Source organism: Telopea speciosissima, chromosome 5 (genome assembly GCF_018873765.1).
Source record: "Telopea speciosissima isolate NSW1024214 ecotype Mountain lineage chromosome 5, Tspe_v1, whole genome shotgun sequence".
Taxonomy (NCBI): Eukaryota; Viridiplantae; Streptophyta; class Magnoliopsida; order Proteales; family Proteaceae; genus Telopea; species Telopea speciosissima.
Genome location: NC_057920.1, coordinates 24,160,991 through 24,182,871, shown reverse-complemented (window position 1 = coordinate 24,182,871; position 21,881 = coordinate 24,160,991). Strand labels below are relative to the sequence as shown.

Below are 21,881 nucleotides of genomic sequence, written 5' to 3'. Positions count from 1 at the left end.
TTGCACTGGATCAAAAGTTAAACCTAAAGAAAAGTGGCAGAAATACAAAGATTAACCATGAGCCACTGGTCTTGTCACACACACACACCATTAAACTTACGGTTCCAGTATAGAATGTCAACCAATAACCTTCAGATTAAAGTCAGAATTTGCTAAATTAAGGTTGTAGCTAGGTTTCTCCTATGTCCACATAGTATCTTTTTTATGAAATTTGATGAAGTCAATTCAGATGAATCTGGACATATTTTGACTGCTGTTAATGTGTTTTTATTACTTCAAAAGCATGCCCTGAGAGAAATTCTCTTCGTCTGTATTTTCCACAGTAATTAGAAGAGCTCCTCATGAATTTAAGATTGCATGCTTGGAGGTAAGTTTTCTATATATATAACCTGTGTGTGTGTTTATGTCATTTGATTTAAGATTTTGCAGTACCTGTAGTAGAGGAATCAAGTCTTTGGGTGCTTATAATTGTTAGGAATCTACTTTTTTTTTTAATTAATTGGTTAGTAAATGTACTTATTAATGTATTGATAAGTAGATGTATGTTTGTGTGTGTGAGAGAAAGAGAGAGAGAGATGGCATAATCGTATGGGTCCCAAATTTTGTGGACAGATAGCCCCAAGTTCCCTTGCTCACATGCCAAGTTTCAGTCCAGATGGAGTTCACCAAGTTGCAAATTGAAGCATTGAAACATTCAGGACTATGGAGAGGGTGCATGGACTACTGAGGGAATCTATGGACATACATGGGAGGGTATGTGGTTGAATTTGAGCTGAAGTTTGACACATGGCCATCCAGACGTTCCCCTGTCTATCCAAGGTTGGCATTACCACATCGTCCTGCCACATGGCAGCGCTGAGGCCGACCATGGACAAGCTTGTCTATACTGGCTGTGTAATGGGTATTGTGCGTTATTATATGCAAAAGATTTCTTAATTAGCTCCCTGATCCTGATTTCTGAAGGCATCTCTCTGCTTTTGCCTTCTACGTTAACTGCAGTACTTGTTACGAATCAAAATCTCTGTCCATCTTCCTGTCTATCTCCCTTTCCTGCAAATTCTTCCTCGATATGTTTCTTGCTCTTGGGGCCCTCCCTATAGGAGTACATCTCAACAAAAGTGATGATCCATCTCAAGAATTTTTGTTCTTTTACAAACACTGATTGCTTTTATTGTAGATACAGACCCGATTAGCACATAACATATCCATAGGTTTGTCATTTGAAAAATCTAAGTCCTTTGTAAGCCTTCAATCAAATCAGGCAACATGCAGTATAATCCATAGCTCAGTATTTTGCTTCAGCACTTGATCTTGTAAATGTAGGACCGAATGCAACCCAAAAGGGGGGTTGAATTGGGTTGTGATCATTTTAAACAAAATATGACAAACACCCATAAACAATCCAATCATCACACAACAACAACAAACTCAGCCTTATCCCAACTTTATGGGGTCGGCTACATGGATCCAAGCAAAACAAAGTAGGGAAAACAGAGTTCTAACTATATATATATTTGAAAAAAAAAAAATGGGGAGGGGGGGGTGAAGAGATGAAAAAGAAAAAGGACAAACAAATGAAGATGGGAAATAAAAAGAAAAATGAATGATGAAAGATAAAGTGCCATGGAAGATGTTGTCCAGTGCGTAAGATAAAGTGTGCAAGAAAGAGATTGAAGGAGATATATACACACATATATAAATATATATATAGAGAGAGAGACAAGAATGCACACAAACCAATTTTAGAGTGGTTCGAACCCAAAGGATCCTATATCCACTACCTTGATCACGGACCAAGGATTTAATCCACTATGGATCCCTTTCTAGTAGGAATCAAGCCCTTCTACACTCAATCACAGTCCCTCGGATTAACGACCCGAGCCACACAGGCTAAGGATTTCCTTACCTAGGCCACACAGGCCAAGGATTTCCACTTGGATCACACAGGCCAAGGATTTCCTTTCTCAAGTACAAAGGGACAAGATGAGCTACACAAGCTCACTTTACAACAATATGGCTACTTCTTTCAAGCTTGAAACTATACACACTTTATAACTCAGTTAATCAGCACAAGATGCTCTCCTTGAGATGTAGAACTCGATGCAACTCTTGTTCACAACCCTTTCAAGATGATGTAGACATTTTACCTTAGTTCACAACAACTTCTCAAGATAATGTAGACGAATTAGCTCAAATCACAGCTCTTCTCAAGATGATGTATCAATATATCTCCTTGTATGCTTGTGTTTATTATTAATTCTTGACACCAAATGACTCCATCTATTTATAGACAACAAACTAGCTATTAGAGTCAAGCTAAGTTTTCCATTCAAATGGTTTTGAATCATCCTTGTATTTCCTAGGAAAACTAACTGTTGGAGATCCACTTCTATTCAAAGTTTGTTGGAAGTATTTAAATCATTTTAGTCTCCAATATTCAACATGTATTTACCAAGAAAAACTAGTTGTTGGAGCTCCTCAACATCAATGAAGATGTTTAGGAATCTCACACAAGTGGTTCATTAATAACAAGTCAAAACTCAATCCAAGCTTAACCACGCAGCATTAAATTCTATTGCACGGAAAATAGCACGGTTATCACTAAAGACCGTGACTCAAGACTAATACTCTCAGGTTCAGACAAAAATTGGTCATGGAAGACCTCCAATCATCCGTCCTGAGATTATTTAGTAGAATAGCTCTCGGACATACGCAGAAGCTTCTCACGGAAGACTGTTAGGTACTTCCGTGGATCATTCTTTTTAAGCATGGTTGTCCGTCCGTGGTGACTTAGAATTTTCTTCAATTCCTCATTTAGGCACAGTTGTCCGTCACTTCTCATGGAAGACCGTGATGACATTTTTCTAAGTCAAAACCACCTAGTTTCTTGGGTTTTCCTTTTAGGTCCTTTTGATGTCATTTTCTTTGGGCTTTTCACATCTTGTGGATCATGTACATTAGGATTACAAAGATAAATCATTTAGGATTAATTCTAATAATTTGTCTTGGAAGATTCTCCAGCTTGATGTAGCTTTCAGCTCTTCAATCTTTCAACACCAAGGATGGGTGACTTCAGCTCAAGGAAATCCGTCCTCAACAGTTCATCTTTCAATCAACATGTCATCTTTGTCTTCAATGATTCCACCTCAAATTCTTGGGTAACATAAATCTCTTAGCACTTTAAACACATGTTAGTACACCCAAACACACATCAAACAATGGTTTTCATATCCAAAACTCATATCATATAATTAGGACCTTTTAGATTCAACAGTAAAGATGAAGACTAGTTTTGTAGTTTCTCTGATGTATTTTTGTGTACAAGTGTTGTATCATATACCCTCAAGTATAAGGATATTTTTGTACTTGGTTTAATGTACAGCTTACCTATAAATATAATCTCGTTTGGGTGAATCGGTCAAGGAGATCACCCTCCAAATCAGAATTTCGTATTTTGGTTTCCAAGTCTTAGTTATGATCTTACTGACAATGTATCAGATCCGATTGCTGTGTATCTCGATTCTCTGATCATCTCCGGCATTGATTGTCTTTGAGCTACGATTCACTGCTGCAGCCCCTTGCACCTTTGTTAACACACTCCTACGCTGACCCAGCCGTTTTTGTTGGCTACATCTTACCACTGCAACACCGTGCATCTGCGACACTGTTCTTCTGCTCCTTTGCTAGTCGTCACACCCCCTGCCCGTGAGCTTTTTGCTTCTTTTATCAGTGTTTGTGAAACCCCCACCTCTTATCTATGAGCCCCCATCTGACGCCACCCTCAATTGGTGTCCATGTTGTCTAATTTATCTAGGAATATTATGCTGGTTTTATGACTTTATGGAGTGATATAAATATGCTCATATGGGAACAAGCTTATCTGATTGTTGTGTTGGTACTCTACAAAAGATGCACGTTAAGAGAAAGGTTATGCATTTTCTTATGAAATTGCGTGTAGACTAAGAAGTTGTTCGAGCTAACATCCTCAATAGGGGTACTCTCCCTAACATGGATTTGGTTCTAAGGGAATTGCTTTGGGAAGAAACTCAGATTATTACACAGACTGCACTTGCTAGGAAGAAGGATGGCGTTGTGTTCTTCTCCAACAAGTCCAAATCTAAGTCTTCCTCCTGATTTTTTTCCATGTACAATGTTATGAAGTAAGATGGCCGGTCATACTACTTATCACTGTAAGAAGCGGAGTTTTTTTATTTACTTTAAGAAAGATGGCCATATTATCTTTGAGCGTAGGGAAACCTCCGAAAAATGGTACCTCTGGTCAATTAAGGATGTCAACGGATATTCGAAAATCCGTATTCAATCTGCGTTCATTTATGTTTAGGAGAATCTGAATCCGTCCGAAAACTAATTGGATACGAATATGATAATCCCCCTATCCGATCGATTCTTATCCGATTCGTTTAGCAATCCGACGGTAATAAAATGTCTGAAATATATCTTTGTGTCCATCTATCCGATTAAATTACATTATTGGATTTTGTTTTCATATTTTTATAATTTTATAAGTTAAGATAATGTGATTCTTTTTCTATATTTTCTATTGGTTTGTATATATTGTTTTATGCACTGTGATACATGGAATCAGATATCTATAAACATAAATACAAGCTCTCTTCCACATGCTGCTATGTATGTGTGTTTGTAGGCTATAATTTTGAACGAAAAGGATTTATCTTTTATGATCCATCTCTTCGTTGCTTAAGTATTTCTCTTCATGTTGTTTTTATGGAGCATATTTTCTATTATACTCTGTTAACACAGACACCAAGAAACACGAAGAAAACAAAAACAGAGCAAAGATGACACAGAGATTTAACGTGGTTCACACACCAATATGATGTGCTACATCCACGGGCGAAGCTGTATATGATTCACTATGTGATGGAAGAATATACAATGGAGATCTCTCAAGAACACCCAAAGGTCGCAGCAAGAACTCTCCCCAGAAAACACTAACTCGAAACCCCCCCAAATCTTACTTTTTCTCTTTCTTACACAACAAGACAATGAAACCGAGAAATAATCCTCCAAGTCGGGTCAATCTATCGAGCCGCCATCACAAACCTCCGCTACCATCACGGACCTCACAAAATTTCCCTTTCAGGTCGCCACCAAAAACGTCAGAGTGGGGAAAACTTCGAAACGGGTACAAGAATTCGTGACACACATAACATACTCATATTATGGCTTCCCCTATTTCATCAGTTTCTTTCCTTCCTCTACCTCTCTTCGTGTGTATCAACGCCGACGTCAACAGATGCCTCCAACTGCTCTACTCCTGAGGTAATTTCTACCTCTTCTTCCTAACTAATATTTCTTCATTTGTTGTTCTTTTTGTGGGAGCTATGATTTCTTCTTCTAATCCTATTTTGCATCGTTCCACCAGGGTTTCTAACCCTTCTCATTGGTATGGATTTTCAGCTACTTTTCTGCAGATTTGCTATCTTCTCTAGATCCTTTCACATCATTTGCTCTGTTTTTGCTCCGTTGGATCCTGTTATTTCTTTTTTCTTATCTCTAGATTCTGTTTCTATTCCAAAATAATACCAACAGGGCCATCGTATTTCTTGTTGGCAAGAGGTTATGGATTCTAAACTTCAGGCTTTGTTAGAAAATGGCACTTTGGATCTTGTGCCTACGCTCCCGAATACTCCGATCATCAAGTGTCATTGGGTATATTCTATTAAGTTCAAATCTGATGGTCCCATTGATAGGTATAAAGCTCGCTTGGCCACTCATGGAGTTAAACAAGAAGATGGTATTGATTACTCTGTGACTTTGGCATCTATGCAAAGATGGCGACTGTTCGTGTAATCTTAGCTCTTTCTACTGTCCGTCAATGGCCTATTTTTCAAATAGATGTAAAGAATGCTTTCTTCATGGTAATTTGAAGGAAACTGTATATATGTGGCCCTCTCCTGGACTATCTCATGATCGCTCTATATAAACTATAGATATCTCTATATGGTTTGAAACAAGCTCCTAGGGCTTGGTTTGAACGTTTTTAGGAAGTGATTCTTCATACTAGTTTTACTCAGACTTACCGTGATTACTCATTGTTCTTCATTCTTCTCCTAAAGGTATGTTGTTTCTCTTGTTATATGTGGATAGGGCTGTAAACGGCTCGGATTCGGCTCGGATTCACTACTATCCGAATCCGAATCCGAATCCGAATCCGTTTAATGAATGCACTATCCGAATCCGATCCGATATCCGACGGATATTTAAAAAGCATTACCGTATCCGAATCCGAGAGTTTATCGGATATCCAGATACTATCCGATCCGATAAACTCTCCGATTAGTGAATATTATACTCATGGATTTCCGACTCCGATTACCGATTTCCGATTTCCGATTTCCGATTTCCGACTCCGATTACCTGTTTTATTAAACTGCTGCCTATTCTTAGAAAGGTAGTGTTTTGTTCTTTAAATTGGATTATCATTAATAGATGGAAAAATAGTGGATAGATTGATTTTGTTATCTTCAAATCAAACCTCAAATTGAAGTTTTTTACACCATTGTCATTTGAAGACTATACCTATGGTAAATAGCACCAAATGTAGGTAATAAAGCTCAAAATGACAATCGTGTAGATTGAACCTGTGATTTTCAAATCAAACCCCAAAATGAAGCTCTTCATGTGTTCAACAAATCCTTAAGCATGAGTTCAAAGTAAAAAAACTAGCAAAACCTTGTTCAAAGACAAACACCATAGTATTTTGCAATTCTAAACTAAACTACCGAAAATAAACTATTACACTAATACCCTTGTAAATAAGATTTCACATTTGAATACTCTACAAGCTTGCCATTAGTTTGTGCTTCAAGCAACGAAGCTCCATTGATAACAACTCCAACCAATGAAAATTGGAAGCCGTCTGCCTGCAATAAAAATATGACAAGCCTTAGCAAATGATCTTATCTACTTAATTCACAATCTATTAATAAACTTTTATTAAATGGTAAGAGCAATATCTATAAGTTACTTCGAGAAATGAGCCCATTGATTCTTAGTAGCAACCCATCACCACAATAAGTCACCTCAATGTTTGGGTTGTGAGCTTTGTGTTTGTGCTCCATCTACACGAGTACTTTCCCCCCCCCCCCCCCCTTTCTCATTCTTTTTATTTGGACTTGTCTCCTCATTCAAAATGACATTATCACTCCTCTTATCATTAGTACTAGATGGAGCAACACCACTGCCAGGTGTAGTAGCTGATGCAGTACTACAATGAAGATCATTCTTTTCTAATCTCTACAGTTAGACAATTATCAAGTGTCAACAAATAATTAAAAAAAAATAGTAGCATTGTCAAATATCTACTACAAATACACATATTAGAACATAATTACAAAACTAAAACTCTAAAACCGAAATATTCAACCAAATATATCTTCAAAACCAATATTAACCCACGACTACTTTTAGAAATTTGACAAGGAAAGTAGCCTACCTCTTAGAGAAACCCACACTCCCACTTTCTTGGGCACTTCTTGCTCCTTGCTCAAGTCTTCCAAAACTCAATCTTGAATCAAGATTATTCAACCTAAAAACAAATGAGGGAAGAGAGAAAAATTAAACAGGATGTACTTGGGATCTCTAGAGAAAATTCATGTCTCTCACATGGATTTAAACATGTACCTATGCTTCAATTAGCAATTACTCAAAAAATTCACAGGGCTCAAGAATGGTAAAAAATGCACATAAACAAATAGCAAAGCCTTCTTGAGGTAAGTTGAATAAATTACTAAATGTGGATAACTTAATTGCAAGATATCATCTCATTAAATGTACATGAGTGATATTCGAGGGAGACCACAATAATTCCGGATAAAGGCAGCCATCTAAAAAGAGACTAACATCAACTTATCACTCAATTGACCAAGACTCGGAGAAAAAGAAAATGTAAATAATAATGCACATCAAGAGATAGAAGATAGTCAAAATGTAAATAATTATCACTCTCAATGGACCTTACTGTCCACATCAGTCAGTCCCGTACACTACTGTGTATCATGGTAATTCATGGTCACTTCTTCAATGTTTGAAGAAAAACTTGAAAGTCAAAAGATAGAAGATAGATCGCAAGAAGAAAAATAACTGCACTTCAGTAAATAATGTATTCAAAAAAAATTCCAAACAGGAATTTGCAAATAGAAAGGTCATCTAAAACAATGGAAGATTAAATCTTATTATCTTCTACTGTGTTTACATTTGTATAGACCACTCTAATGGAGAGACCTATTTTTTTCTTGGGATCAAAGATGGAATTCATAATTAAATATACATGGATTCTAATCTGATGGATAGAAATTAACTAGGCCTCAGCTTGAGTCAGTATTCTCTCTCAAGCGTGCATGGACAAGCATGATATGAGCTATGTGGGTAAGATGATTGGTTACATATATCTTTATATCGATCTATATATACATGCATTCAATCAAACCAAAAAGAAGAAGAAGAAAAGAATCTGTATATAGATGCATTATATAAATGTAAACCCAAATAGAAGCAGACAAGTTAATTTGTGTCCCTTGTCCGGAAGCATTTATGAAGTGTGTAATTCTTCTGGCGTCTCCAAGTCAAGTCCCCGCTCCAACATCACACATGATGCCACACAATCTTTCTCTCCAACTCTCCCTTCCCTCCTCATTTTCTTTAAAAAAAAACCCCACCCCACTTTATCTTCACCGTCCATTAACCATCTATTGCCATTACCCCTTCTCTCACTCACGGGCTTTCCCTATATAAGGGACACCCAACGCTCTTCTTCTCTTCTGAGGGGCTGAGGGTGTCTTCAGTTTTTAAGGAAAACTCTCTGCTACATATCTATCTATCAATATGGAGAAGTGCAGATCATACCCAGAGTACTCCTCGTCTTATAGTGGAATTGGGTTTGGGTTTGAGGATCGATCCAAGTCCTACAACTTCAATGGTCCTACCAATAAGGATAATGGATTCACCACATCGAGCGACCCAGAGCAGCGTAAGAAGCGTGTGGCCTCTTACAAGTTACAAGTTACAACGTTCTCACCATGGAAGGTAAGCTCAAGTCCTCTGTTCGTAGCAGCTTCAAGTGGATCAAAACCAAGTTCACTCTAATGGAGAGACCTATTAAATCATCTATAGCAGCCCCATCTGAGACATCTCCCCAACCCCTCCCCCCTCTCGACTCCAACAGTTCGACCAGTGAAAAGAAAAAAACAGGAAAAAGAGCAAAGAGAAGAGATCGAGCAGAGACAGAACCAACAAAGAGATAAGGAAGAAGAAGAATACCTAATTGGTCCAAAGCGAGAGTCGAGAGGGTTGTGCGAGTGGCCGAGTGCCGTTGCCGGTGCCGTCAAGAGTGACTGAGTGAGTAACCTTGAAGCTTGAGGGTTGATTGCTGAGTGCCGGCGCCGCTGAGAGCTTGAGAATCGAGAGTGAAAGAGGGAGGAAGAGATTCAAGAGAATAAGGATTTTGGGATTTCACGATTAGGTTAAGAGTTAGGATGATTTGATATTACAAAAATAACCTTGAGCCCTTGATATGACAAAAATAACCTTATAAAAACACTAATAATAAGGGTAATATAGTAATATTAATATATTTTTATAACAAATATTAAATAATCATAATTTATAATCGGATAACAAATTATCCGACTCCGAATAGGAATATCCGAATCCGAATCCGAATCCGATTAGCTTTCGGACAGAGTCGGATATTTTCCGGAAACCAAAATTCCGGATTCGGAACCTCCTAAATGGATTCGAACTCGGATCGGATTCGGATTTTCGGCTATCCATTTACAACCGTATATGTGGATGATATTCTTATCACTCGAGATGATACTGAGGCTATTACTACACTGAAATCTATCCTGAGTTATTCCTTCAAAATGAAGGATTTGTTAGAGTGTGTGTAGTAAAGGTATTTTAGGAACTAGTTTGTTAACTAGTTGCCTTATATTGTAATTTCCCTTTTTTACCTTTTACCTCAATAGGGAGGTGTATGTAATTTCTTTCATAATTCATATTATTAATGAAGTAATATAAGTGTGGACGAGACATCACTCCAACATACAACATTCCACCATCTTCTCTGTTCTCCTTGTTCTTGTGCATTCTTTAACTTCCAACTGGATTTGGGTTTTATTATATATTTCCTTAGACTAGAGGTTCACTACTCTAATCGTGGTTACTCGGTTAATGAACAAAAAGATGTCTTAGATCTGATTAAACTGACCAACTTGACTGATGATAAGAAGATTGATACTTCTATGGAAGTTAATGTTAAATATTCTAAGTGTTATAATATGGGTACAAGGGTATATTTGTATATTAGGTTTTAGTTGGTGTTACCCCAAGGGTATAATTGTAACTTGTACTTCATAAGCTCTGTTATAAATAAAGAGGGCTTATGTCTCATTGACATAAGTTCAATTCCCCAAAATCCATCATGGTATCAGAGCAGAGCAACGACATTGGGAGTCGAACCCTAATGAAGCCCTAGAGCCACCGCCGCCTTCTGCCACCGTCTCTCTCCTTCTCGATTTCAGCACCACCACCCAGTGCCGCCCTCTCTCTCTCTTTCTCTCCCTCGGCCTCTCGTTTTCTACGCCACCATACTCCCCCCCCCCCCCGTCTTCCCCTCTCTCTTGGTTTTTTTCTGTAAGCCTCTACCTCCGCCGCTAGCCCCCGCTACCGCCTTGTTCTCCTTTCCTCTTTTCCTTTGGTGGTGATTTTTTTCCCACCAAGGGCTCCTTGCATCCTTATGATCTAAATCTCCGTTTTAGTTTTTTAAAGATTTTCATGTGGTAGGATCTCTTTGTTACCCATATCTCTGTGATCAACAACCATGTTGGAGATGTCGACTGCATCTACTAGATAGGAAGGAGTAGTCTTACAGCATGACCGCAACTTTCATTCATTCCCTATGAGCTTCGTCAAGCTCGATGGGAGCAACTACCTGATGTGGTCTCGATCTTGTTCTCTTACTGTGGGTTCCCGTGGTATGTCTGGCCACCTTACAGGGAATTTTGTCAAGCCTGATGCCGCTGGTCCTGCTCAAATTAAATGGGATACTAACAATTTCCTTGTTATGTTGTATCTCCTCAACTCTATGGATCCTATCATTGCCCAGGGATATCTTCTCCTTGACATCAGGATTTTGTCAAGCCTGATGCTGCTGGTCCTACTCAAATTAAATGGGATACTAACAATTTCCTTGTTATATTGTATCTCCTCAACTCTATGGATCCTACCATTTCCCAGGGATATCTTCTCCTTGACACTGTTGCGGGGCTGCAAAGGAAACCTATTCCCAAGTTGGTAATGATGCACAATGCTATGAAATAAGGAAGAAGGTCAATAATCTACAACAGAAAGAGTTATTATTGTCCTACCATATTACACTACCATGCGAGGTATGTGGCAAATGTTAGACTTTTATGGGCGTTTTCTGCCACCTGCAATACAGACACTGTTGCTCTCAGATAGTGGGAAGATAAGCTCTGTGTTTATGACTTTCTTGCTGGCCTAAACATGGAGTTCGACCAGATTAGGGCTCATGTCCTTAATAGGGATCCTTTCCTTACTATTGAGCAGGCTTATACTATGGTACACTCTGAGGACAGCCGCCGTACTGCTATGGTCCATCCTGTGCCCATGGAACATTTAGTTCTGGAGCTTTTGGAGTATCGGTCAAGTACCTAACATTTGGTATCAGAGCAAGGAATTATCTGTATCCCATTTGTCCCATCAGATAGTCAATTAGCTGACGTATATTTACCAAGGGACTGAGTACTAAGAATTTTGTTTCTATTGTTAGCAAGTTGGGCATGATTGATATCTATGCACCCACTTGAGGGGGAGTGTTGTAATATGGGTACAAGGGCATTTGTCTATTGAATTATTTATCCACCCATGTCCCCCTTTGGATAGTCCTCCGTGTTAGAGCTCCTGTATGATATACATAATGTTTCCTCCCTTTCCTACAAGGTCGGCCTTTTAGAGGAAGCGGTTCCAACATTGTCCATTAGGGTTTAGTTGGTGTTGCCCTAAGGGTATAATTGTAACTTGTAATTCATAAGTTCTATTATAAATAAAGAGGGCTTGTGTCTTATTGACATAAGTTCAATTCCCCAAAATCCATCACTAAGCAAGTTGGAGATCCTCTTTCTGATCCTACTACATTTCAACAGCTCGTGGGAAGCCTTATTTATCTTATTATGAAGCAAGCGAAGAAAACTACAGGGGTGGTCCTAGACCAGGTCGACTGTAGGGTGATTGTAGACGAGGCCTTTCTTCGTATGCTTCTTTTTCGCCAGGTTTTGTATGATTTGTTGTGGATTGGATGATGGAAAAACCAGCAAGCAGCGAGCTCCGCTTTTGACCCATCCTGATATTGCTTATATTGTCCATATTGTCAGACAGTTTGTTTCATCGCCTTGTCAGTTGCACCTCACTGCTGCTCATCATATTATTTGCTATTTGTGAGGTATACCAACAGAAGGTTTGTTTTTTTCATCTTCCTCTTCACTTCAGGTGTGTTCCTATGCTGACCCTGATTGGGTTTGTTGTTTGGACACTCGACACTCTACTTCCGGCTGGTATGCTTTCTTGGTGTCTCCCTTATTTGTTGGAAATCTAAGAAGCAACATGCACTTTCCACGTCTTTTGCTTTTGGGCTGAATAGCGTTCCATGTCATTGGTTTGTAGTGAGATTGTTTGGCTTCATGGGTTGTTCCATTACTTATCTATTTCCTTTTTGGAGCCTACACCTCTCTATGCTGATAATTCTGGCGGCATTCTCATTGCTTCAATCCAGAATTTCATGAGCTCACAGAGCACATTGAGGTTGATTGTCACTTCAATCCGTGAGAAATATCCTCAAATCTCATTTCTCTTCCCTGCATAGCTTCTACTCATCAGACTGCTGACATTTTTACCAAAGCTATGTGTTCTGCTTGCCATCACTATCTTGTAATCAAACTTATGTTGTCCACCCAACATCAGTTTGAGGGGGGGTGTAAAGATGAGGTTTGTTTTGTAGTTTCTCTGATGATTTTTTGTGTACAAGTGTTTTATCCTATACCCTCTAGGATAAGGGTATTTTTGTACTTGTATAATGTACAACTTACCTATAAACATAATCTCTTTTTGGATGAATCGATCAAGGAGCTAACTCTCCAAATCAGAATTTTGTGTGTTGGTTTCCTAGTCTGAGTTCTGATCTTACTTACAATCTCACCACTGTGCTACTTACTGAGGCACTTGTTTGTTGTATGTGTACACATTGTACTACTGAGTGCACTAGCTGTATGTCCAAGTATAGCACTCCCCGAAGGGGTTGGCTCAGTTGGCAAGGACCAACACCTCACAATTAAAAGGTCGTGAGTTCAACTCTCCTTGGGGCCTACCTATCCAAAAAAAAAAAAGTTTAGGACTCCTGTTTGTCTGTAGATTGCTTTTCCCTAGTATGTTTGTATTATGCCGCCAACAGTTGTATGGTATCTCTCTCTGCCCCCTCTCTGTCTGTCTAACTACACAATTGGAAGGTAGTGTGATAAATTATTAACATTGAAAATGAAATTTGTATTTCCAGAAAACAAGTTTGATTTTAATGATCAGCTTTTTAAATTTCCAGAATATCAGGGCATTATTTCCTCCAGATTGCAATCCATTCTATGCTGGCTTTGGAAACAGATATACTGATGAGATCAGCTATCTTAAGGTTGGAATTCCCAAAGGCAAAATCTTCACCATTAATCCTAAGGTAATTTTTCTCAATGCCCTTAATGCTAAGTGAAACAGATGTTGATGAGGGAGAAGCTCTTAACCATCCTAACTTCTCTTAATGGTGGAGTTTTCAGGGTCAGATTGCTGTAAACCATTGGGTTGACACAAAGTCATACACATCTCTTCATACACTTGTGAATGGAATGTTTCCAGCCAAGTCCTCCGCTGAACAGGTCTAATTTGAAACTTGTACTGTGTATGCATTTACTGTTCTGCGTCCTTTCAACAATGATAGTAATATGATTTCAAGTGAAGATTGACAAGGAGCAGGAAATTCTGCTGGCTAATTGGTTTCTGTCTGAAAATAGAAATATCTTTAAAGGAAGTAAACACACCCCCAAGACTGGATTACAAGCTCTTAGGAAAGAAATGTGGACCAGTTTTGGTTGAGAAGAAACTCGGCTGAGACTCGGTCCCATCTTTTCAGACATGAATAACAGAAAGAAGGGTGATGCACCCTTTGGTTATAGCTTTCCTGCTCCTGTTTGTACTGCAGTATGTTGGATCTGTTTTTGAATCTGGTCATCCAACTTTGTCTTTTCCTCAGCTCTACAAATCAGATAAATTAGAAATATGTCCTCAAATTTTTTGGCCTAATTTAAATTTATATGGACTGATGCTCATATCATGTGTGAGTCCAGGATTTCTACTCATGGTATTACTGAAAAATAAAACTTAAATCCTTAAAAAGCTTTACATAATGTTGCTCTTAATTTAAAACTAACACTTGTCTAGTGTTTGACACCAGGAGGACTTCAATTCATGGAATTACTGGAAAATGCCTCTTCCAAAAATCAATGTTTAAAGATTCTGAAGAGAATTACTGGTTTCTTGCCGGACAGAAGGATGTCAGCATTTTGATTCCAGAATTCAGACTGGTAGGTTTCCCGTTTTCTAGGTTCCTGCAACTGCTTCAATCTGAAGATCAAGTAGTCATTATTTTCTGCCATTTATAATGGAGAGACTTTACATCTCAAGCCTACCAAGTTACCATTTTTCGCAAGAAACTGAAAATAACAAAAGGCCTTTCCACACCATAGCATCTTTCAATACCAGCCAACTAAAACACACACACACACACACACACATATATATTTATATATGCCAAATGTTCTCTGTGCAGCAGCGTAGACTGCACCTAGATACATGAGGGTGGGCGAAATGACCACCCTGCCCCCCTGAATGGGCAGCCCATGTGTCTGGGCATAGCTTGCGCTGCTGCACAGAGAACTTCCGCCCATATATATATATATATATATATATATATATATATATATATAGTTGTATTTAGAACTTGAAACCTTCATTTAATCGCATCTTGTCTTATTCCCAAAAGTTTTTTAAGTTAGGTGTATAAAAGGGATTTCAAAAATAATTGAATGTGAATTATCATTATACATGTGCAATGACAGTCTTTACCCTCATTGGAAAAAATACTAGTGTTATAATAGAAGGGTAAAAAAATAAGGTTACAAATCGATCGACATCTTAGGGGTGTCAATAAGAAAATCCCATAACTGTGTGTGTGGGCTATACTTATTTTTCTGGAAATCTGAATATACTTCACTGCAGGGAATATTCACTTACTAACTTCGCCACTTACAGGAAAATTTTCACTTGTAAACTGCTTCAAACAGAAAACTGCCTTTTCCTTATAAATTCAGTGATTTGCTTATTTTACATCTTTGGGCAAATAAAGCCCTGGTTAAGTAACTTGAGTGTCTCCTTCATTTTGCATTAGAACCAGTGGGTTGAAATCTGTGATTGGAGAGTAGATTTTACTCTTCATTGGAACCATTTGACAACGAAAGGAACCTTGAAGAATGAAATTTGAAATTTTGACTTCGAATGAGGACCTCATACTCTTTTTTCCATGTGATTTATATTGGCATTGTTATGATTAATTCTTTAGGAAGATACTTCTTGTCATGATTAGTCACTTGACACTGCTAACAGTCGTGGGATTATGTGCAGCCAAACTTTTAATAGAGAGGTGGCAACAGAGGCGAACTCGAGCGATTATTTGTGCTTGGGTTTGTTGATAGTTGGTGGCAGAAAATGTTGTACAGAATAGTTTCTGTTAGATACTTAGATGGGTTCAAGGGTATTCTCAACTAGGTTAGTCAAATTTATAAAGCTGTGTTCATGCAACCCCATGAACACTGTAAGCATTGATGGGTAAGCTTATTAAAAATGAATGGGCATATATACTTGTATCATTGTTTCTACATGCAAAAGCAATTTGTCACCTCATATGTACCAACATATGCTTATTGTTCAAGTTATTATATTCATTTATTCACTTTACATTGATATCGGTATTGTGAGTGGTCCATGTAACTCAGCTTGGACGGGTGAAAATCTACTTTGTTATCAATATATAATTTATTTGAAAGTACCGAACATGTAGAGTCCAAAATTTTCAAATCAATTATATTCTTAATTATTTGTTAAATCTTTGTAGACTCAATAATTGTTAAATATTGCAGCAAAAACTTATTTCGACAGAATTCTAAACCAAAACTAAATCAGTTTGAAATTTTTTTAAATTTTTAGGGTTAGCAAATAATTCACAATGAAATGAATAATTAAGCCCAAAATTTTGGATTTTAAACTTTATCCTTATGAATAATTCACATATAATTTAGAATGAATGGTTAATCTCCATTGTGATTGATATGACATGCAAGGGAAGTAGCCAATTTCAGCCCAAAACTCAGAATACAAAAGGTCCCAGCAATGCTAAAAGTTGGATTGATTGATCCAATAACAAATGTTACAGACCAATGCTGGTTTACATCCATTCATCCTTATTACCATGGAACAGAAAACCTTGAGCTAGTAGATAATATCGCAACTACATAATGCGACAGTGTTGTGGAAGCAATGGATCGGAAGAATCAAGATACACTCTATTAGGTGTGCAACCGAGCAAAACAAACACATGCAACCTCGTTTGTGGAAGCTATGGATCAGAAGAGTCAAGATACAATCTTCTAGGTGTGCAACCGAGCAAAACAAACACAAGAACAAAAGAAATCACAAGGGAAAGCTACAGTTTTTTAGATTGTGGTGAAACTCTTCTAGGTTTCAAGGGTTTAATACACTCAGGGTGTTTGCTCGAAGCAAATTCAATTCTTCTATTTCATTAACCATTATAATGAACAAAGCTTTTACAATTTATAAGAAAAACTAAACCCTATTTCTAATCTCTAAGCCTATTAAATCCTACGGGTCACATTTCATAGAGAAAATGAGTCTAATCAAAGAGACTTTTTTTTTGTTGAAGATCAAGGAGATCTTTACCAAGGTAGGTTCCTTGGTACAATATATCTCTACTTTATTTCCTGAAAATAAAATCTCTTAAAAACTGAACCGGTCAAGATCTCTTTCCTTATTTATTATTGGGAAGCTTCAAGGCCAAATCCTCCAAATCTTCTCTGCTTGCTGAAAATAGAACAAGTCCATGATCTCCTTCAACTACCACTTGTTCATCTTTCCAAATCAAAAATTAGAATATAGGTCAGCTTCAAAAACGGAGAAATTCTTCCTTTAATCAACCTTCCAAAAAATAAGAATGGGAAAAGATCTTTTGTTGTTAGCATTCCATCTTGGTTGTTCAAGCTAAGATTACCTTCCAAATACAAAAGCTGGAAATATTGTCATTTACATAGACCAAAGATATGGAAGAATCCTTGATGGGCTTTCTAATTTCAAAATAGGAAGGTTAATGATATCCATAGATCTTCCTATATTGTATAATCCCTATGGTCAATATAATAAAAATGGAAAGATCTCCTGCAACCGTGCAATTGGTTGGTGCTCATAGAAGGACGGAAGCCAGATGAGTTCCTGACTCATCCACAGTTGGTGCAGGAGGGGCTAGACATGCTGAACCGAGTTGGTGATGTGGCAGCTCGGTCTGGCTGGGTCTTTGGGCTCGGTTGGGCTGATTTTTTAGGACCTGCCGAGCTGGTCCATCCATGGTCATGTCATTGATGGATATTGACTCGGACAAAATTTTACTGCTACACTTGTAGCAGGAACAAGGCTGGCAGCCAAGGAAATAGGATCTTAAAGGGTATTTTAGGAAATTCAAAAACCTAGGAGGGTATTTGTGAACCCAAAGGGGAAGTGAATTATTCCATTTCCTTGGCTCCTTGTAGCAGGAAATAGGGTAGCAGGAAACATTCCTATTTCCTGCTACAAGTGTAACAGCAATGGAGTGAATCCTGCATCCTGCATTGAAACAAACAAAAATTTTCTGTTGCAGTAGAAACATATAACCCAAAATTCCGATCACTCATTCTTGCCAGAAGAATTGGGAGTTCCACTGGTTCGTGCCTCCGACAACACGGGCAGGAAGGTACTAATGTTAATGTGAAAGGATAGGTTCAGTTGCAGAAATTGATAATTTAAGATCAAATAAGAAAATTTCATTAAAACTGAGAGTAGCAGTTACATTGACATTGTTGTAGAAAGAAAACCTTTAGATCGATGCCAAATGGTTTCAATCTTCCATTCTAGTCTCTATCCTGTATTAAGTTAACAACCATGTTTACCAAAGGAATTGTGCCTTTAGTCATATAATCTATGCTAGAAGTAATATATAGAGGCATTAGATAAATAAGAAATCCCAAAACCTATAAGCTCAGGAAAAAACAATCTAGATGAAAAGTATCCGTGCCAGTAATATGGTTCTACATTAAAAAATTCATCAAAAGACCTCCTTGTGCCTTGTAAATCAAGCTGAAGCAAAAGTTCCATACCCAAACAGAAGAATTCCCTCTGTCCCCTCCTCTCTATTGGCCATAAATCTTTCCAAACGTTCTCAGACAATTCATCTCCTGAAAGCCGCCTTCTTTCATAACTAAGGTACTTAACTATCGAATCTGCAACTACTGGAGCAGCTGCAAGAGTTCTTGCCAACATATAACCATTTGAAGGATGAACCATACCAGCAGTTCCACCTATTCCTATAACTCTCTGGGGAAACATAGGAAGTGTTCCACCCATTGGAGTAACACATCTCTCATCTTCTTCAATTCTTTTCACTTTTATACCTAAACCTCTCAACCTAGCCACCATTCTTTCTTGTATATCTTTCATTGGTACTCCAGGTCTAGCAACAATAGAAGTCTCTTCTAGAAAAATCCTGTGTGATGATGAGAAGGGAATTGCATACAGAAATGTAGGAACCTTACTGTTCTTTTCTCTCAGTTCTTTGTTGTTGTTTAGATGTGAATCTCTGCAATCTAATAAAACCATTCTATCCAAATCATAGGGGTGTTCTTCAACCTCTGCTAAGATCCCATAAGCCACTTGGAACCCAGGATTATACGGCTTATCGTATTGAACAAGACACCTCGAGAACCCGGTGGCATCAAGGACTAGAGTTGCTTGGACAGTGACACCATCGTTGCAAAACAAAAAAGATTTAAATTTCTGATGAATCACCATATTAACTTTGGCTTGATGAAATTTGACACCATTTGATATGCACTTTTGCATCATTTTCGATTTCAGAAACTTCCTATTAACTCTACCGTAAGGTCTAGCCAGATATTTATGTGTCTGATCATCGATGAACACAGCAGAAGCAGACCAGGTTGTGTCGAGGCTGTCAAGAAGATCCATGGCTTCAAACTCGTCGACCCAGACATAGTTGTTAGGCCAGATCAATTTTGGAGATGGATCAATTAAACAAACAGAAAGGCCTGCTTTAGAGACTTGTTGTGCAACAGAAAGTCCTGCTGGACCTCCACCAACAACTGCAAGATCAAGAACCAGATTCTTTGATGATGATGGTTCATACATGGGGAGCTCAAAATCAAGATTCTCTTTTTGGGTTTCTGGAACAAGTTGGAAGATGGATTTACTACGGGCTTTAACACAACCAATATTCCTCCATAACATCCGATGATGAGAGCTGTTGGAACCAAATCTGCACTGGTGTTGACCCTTTGAAGTGCATAGAAGATTGCGTGTTATTAACAGATCAATACTAGCCATGGAAAGAAATCTGAGATGGATCACAGAAATCTCGAAAAATCAAAAGAGGGTATCAAGAGAGAATCTCACGTAAACAGTAGCTGGGTTGAGGTTATAGACTTGTAGCCTTCTCGATGGAATCTGGAGATGTTAATTTATTTGAAAAAGTGGATAACCACCAACTGATTTTTGTAATTATGGGTCTTTTTAAACTCTTTCTTTTTGGCTAATTGTGTCTTTGTCACCGCTCTAGACACATGGGTTTCAACTAACAGCTTCTTTAAATATATATATATATATATATATATATATATATATATATATATATATATATATATATATATATATATATATTTCTAATGTAACAGTTGGTAGTTGGTGGGGTTAATCTAATAGGAGAGTCGATCCCTTAAGATCTTCAAAGTATAAACTCAATTGTTTTCAAAACAGGTCGCAGCGCTAGAGCACTGCCATTACTTTAAAATGTTAGCAGTACTCCATCAATCTGAACCATTGAATTACTATCATTTAATTTGAAACGTTTATTTTATTAAACACATTACCTGTTCTTCAAAAAAATTACTTAAAATTATATATCCCTCCCCTGTTCTTTGCCCTAATTACACATTCCTCCCCTTGGTTTTTTCACCTTACATTTTGACCCTTTATGGCTGACGGTGTTAGGGTGCTGTTAGTTAATGATTTAAAAAGACAATATTACCCTTGTTCTAAAACATCAAAAGTAGAATTACAATGATACCCTTTTCATCACCTTCAACCTTAAAACACCCATTATTTTCTTCCTCCACAGCCAGCACCACCACCACCACCACTGCCGCCTCCTCCTCCACCGCCAAAGAAGGAAACAAAATCAGTCGTAAAAGACGCCGATCGTTCCGACTTCCGACGGGTTGATGATCTCTAATTTCGAGAATTTGAAATGCACAACAAATTCAAGTTTTTCCGTGAAATTCTGCTTTAAACTAAAGGGAAAAAAAAAGAAGGAAAAAGTCTCATTTAATTCTTAAATTCTTACTACAGGAATGAGCAAAATAATTAGTTGTAATTCATGTTCATAATCTGATTGCATAGGTTTCAGATTCAACTTTTTTGCCTACATTTTAGTTTCTCAGTTGGGACTCAAATCTTTTCATTTTTCTTTTTCCGATTTTTTTCCCTGCTTTTTCTCATTTCAGCTTGGAACTCAAGAAACATCCATTAGTGGTTCTCATAATTCAGAGCCTGCTGCTTCTGAAAATGACTCTGTGAAGGATTCACTACAAGTTGTCCATGCTCCATTCGCAACCTGAACAGTGTTTGCACTTTGCAAGTGTCCTCTGGAAAAAAAACCCTAGCTCCCTCAATCTTCTTCTTTTCTCTTTCCTTTCTCATCTTCATTTTTTTCACCGCAACCTTCCTAAGTTCCAAGGCAGCATCAGCTATAGAGTAGTATTTCTGCATCTGAAGGAGAAGAGATCCATGGGAGGCCCATCTCGCCATCAGAAATTACTCCTCCATCTCTTCACAATTCTTGAGTTTCAGATAATGACAGAGGAGAGATCAGATATAAGATCTCCAGAGTCCGTGAGATCTTCACCCTGTACTCCAGAGTGGATTTTACCATTAACTTCATGAATCTGAATCCATTGAAGTGGATTTTGGTGGGTTCCATTTGCAGAAAAGGGGTTGCGGGAGAAGAAGGGAGGAGGGTAAAATGGTCTATTCACATGGACCAAGGGTTAGTTTGGGATTAAATCAAAAGGGTAAATGGGTCATCTCACAATGACCCAGGGTTAGTTTGGACATTATCAAAAAACTAATTATACTATGAGGAGGGATGTGTAATTAAGGCAAAGTACCGGGGACGAGGATGTAATTTTTCCAAAAAAAGAAAAAGAAAGAGATGAAAAGTTCACCGGCTATATGGGTAAAGAACAGGTAATGTGTTTAATAAAATGTACGATTCAGATTAAATGATAATAATTCAACGGTTGAGATTGATGGAGTACTGCTAACATCACTTTATAATGGCAGTGCTCAAGCGCTGCTACCGCTTGCCCATTTTGAAAATGGAAACCCAA

General features: G+C 38.0%; 1 protein-coding gene and 1 pseudogene across 8 annotated transcripts in view; one reads left to right on the top strand and one right to left on the bottom strand.

Annotated features, from left to right (window-relative positions):
* The window catches only part of LOC122662275 (phosphatidate phosphatase PAH2-like), a 28,273-nt gene extending 12,176 nt beyond the window's left edge, over window positions 1-16,097 (top strand). For 2 of the 8 annotated variants that reach the window (XM_043857861.1, XM_043857859.1), the window contains 5 exons: window positions 324-367; window positions 13,658-13,786; window positions 13,884-13,982; window positions 14,558-14,687; window positions 15,784-16,095. In XM_043857861.1, coding sequence (XP_043713796.1) covers window positions 324-367; window positions 13,658-13,786; window positions 13,884-13,982; window positions 14,558-14,614 — 329 coding nt within the window. In that variant the 3' untranslated portion in view covers window positions 14,615-14,687; window positions 15,784-16,095. Of the gene's footprint in view, window positions 1-323; window positions 368-13,657; window positions 13,787-13,883; window positions 13,983-14,557; window positions 14,688-15,783 lie in introns of those variants that run through there. The other 6 variants (XM_043857865.1, XM_043857867.1, XM_043857864.1 and 3 more) reach the window with 4 other exon arrangements.
* Window positions 16,098-18,332: 2,235 nt separating this feature from the next.
* Window positions 18,333-19,792, bottom strand: LOC122662277 (annotated as a pseudogene).
* Window positions 19,793-21,881: the final 2,089 nt, after the last annotated feature.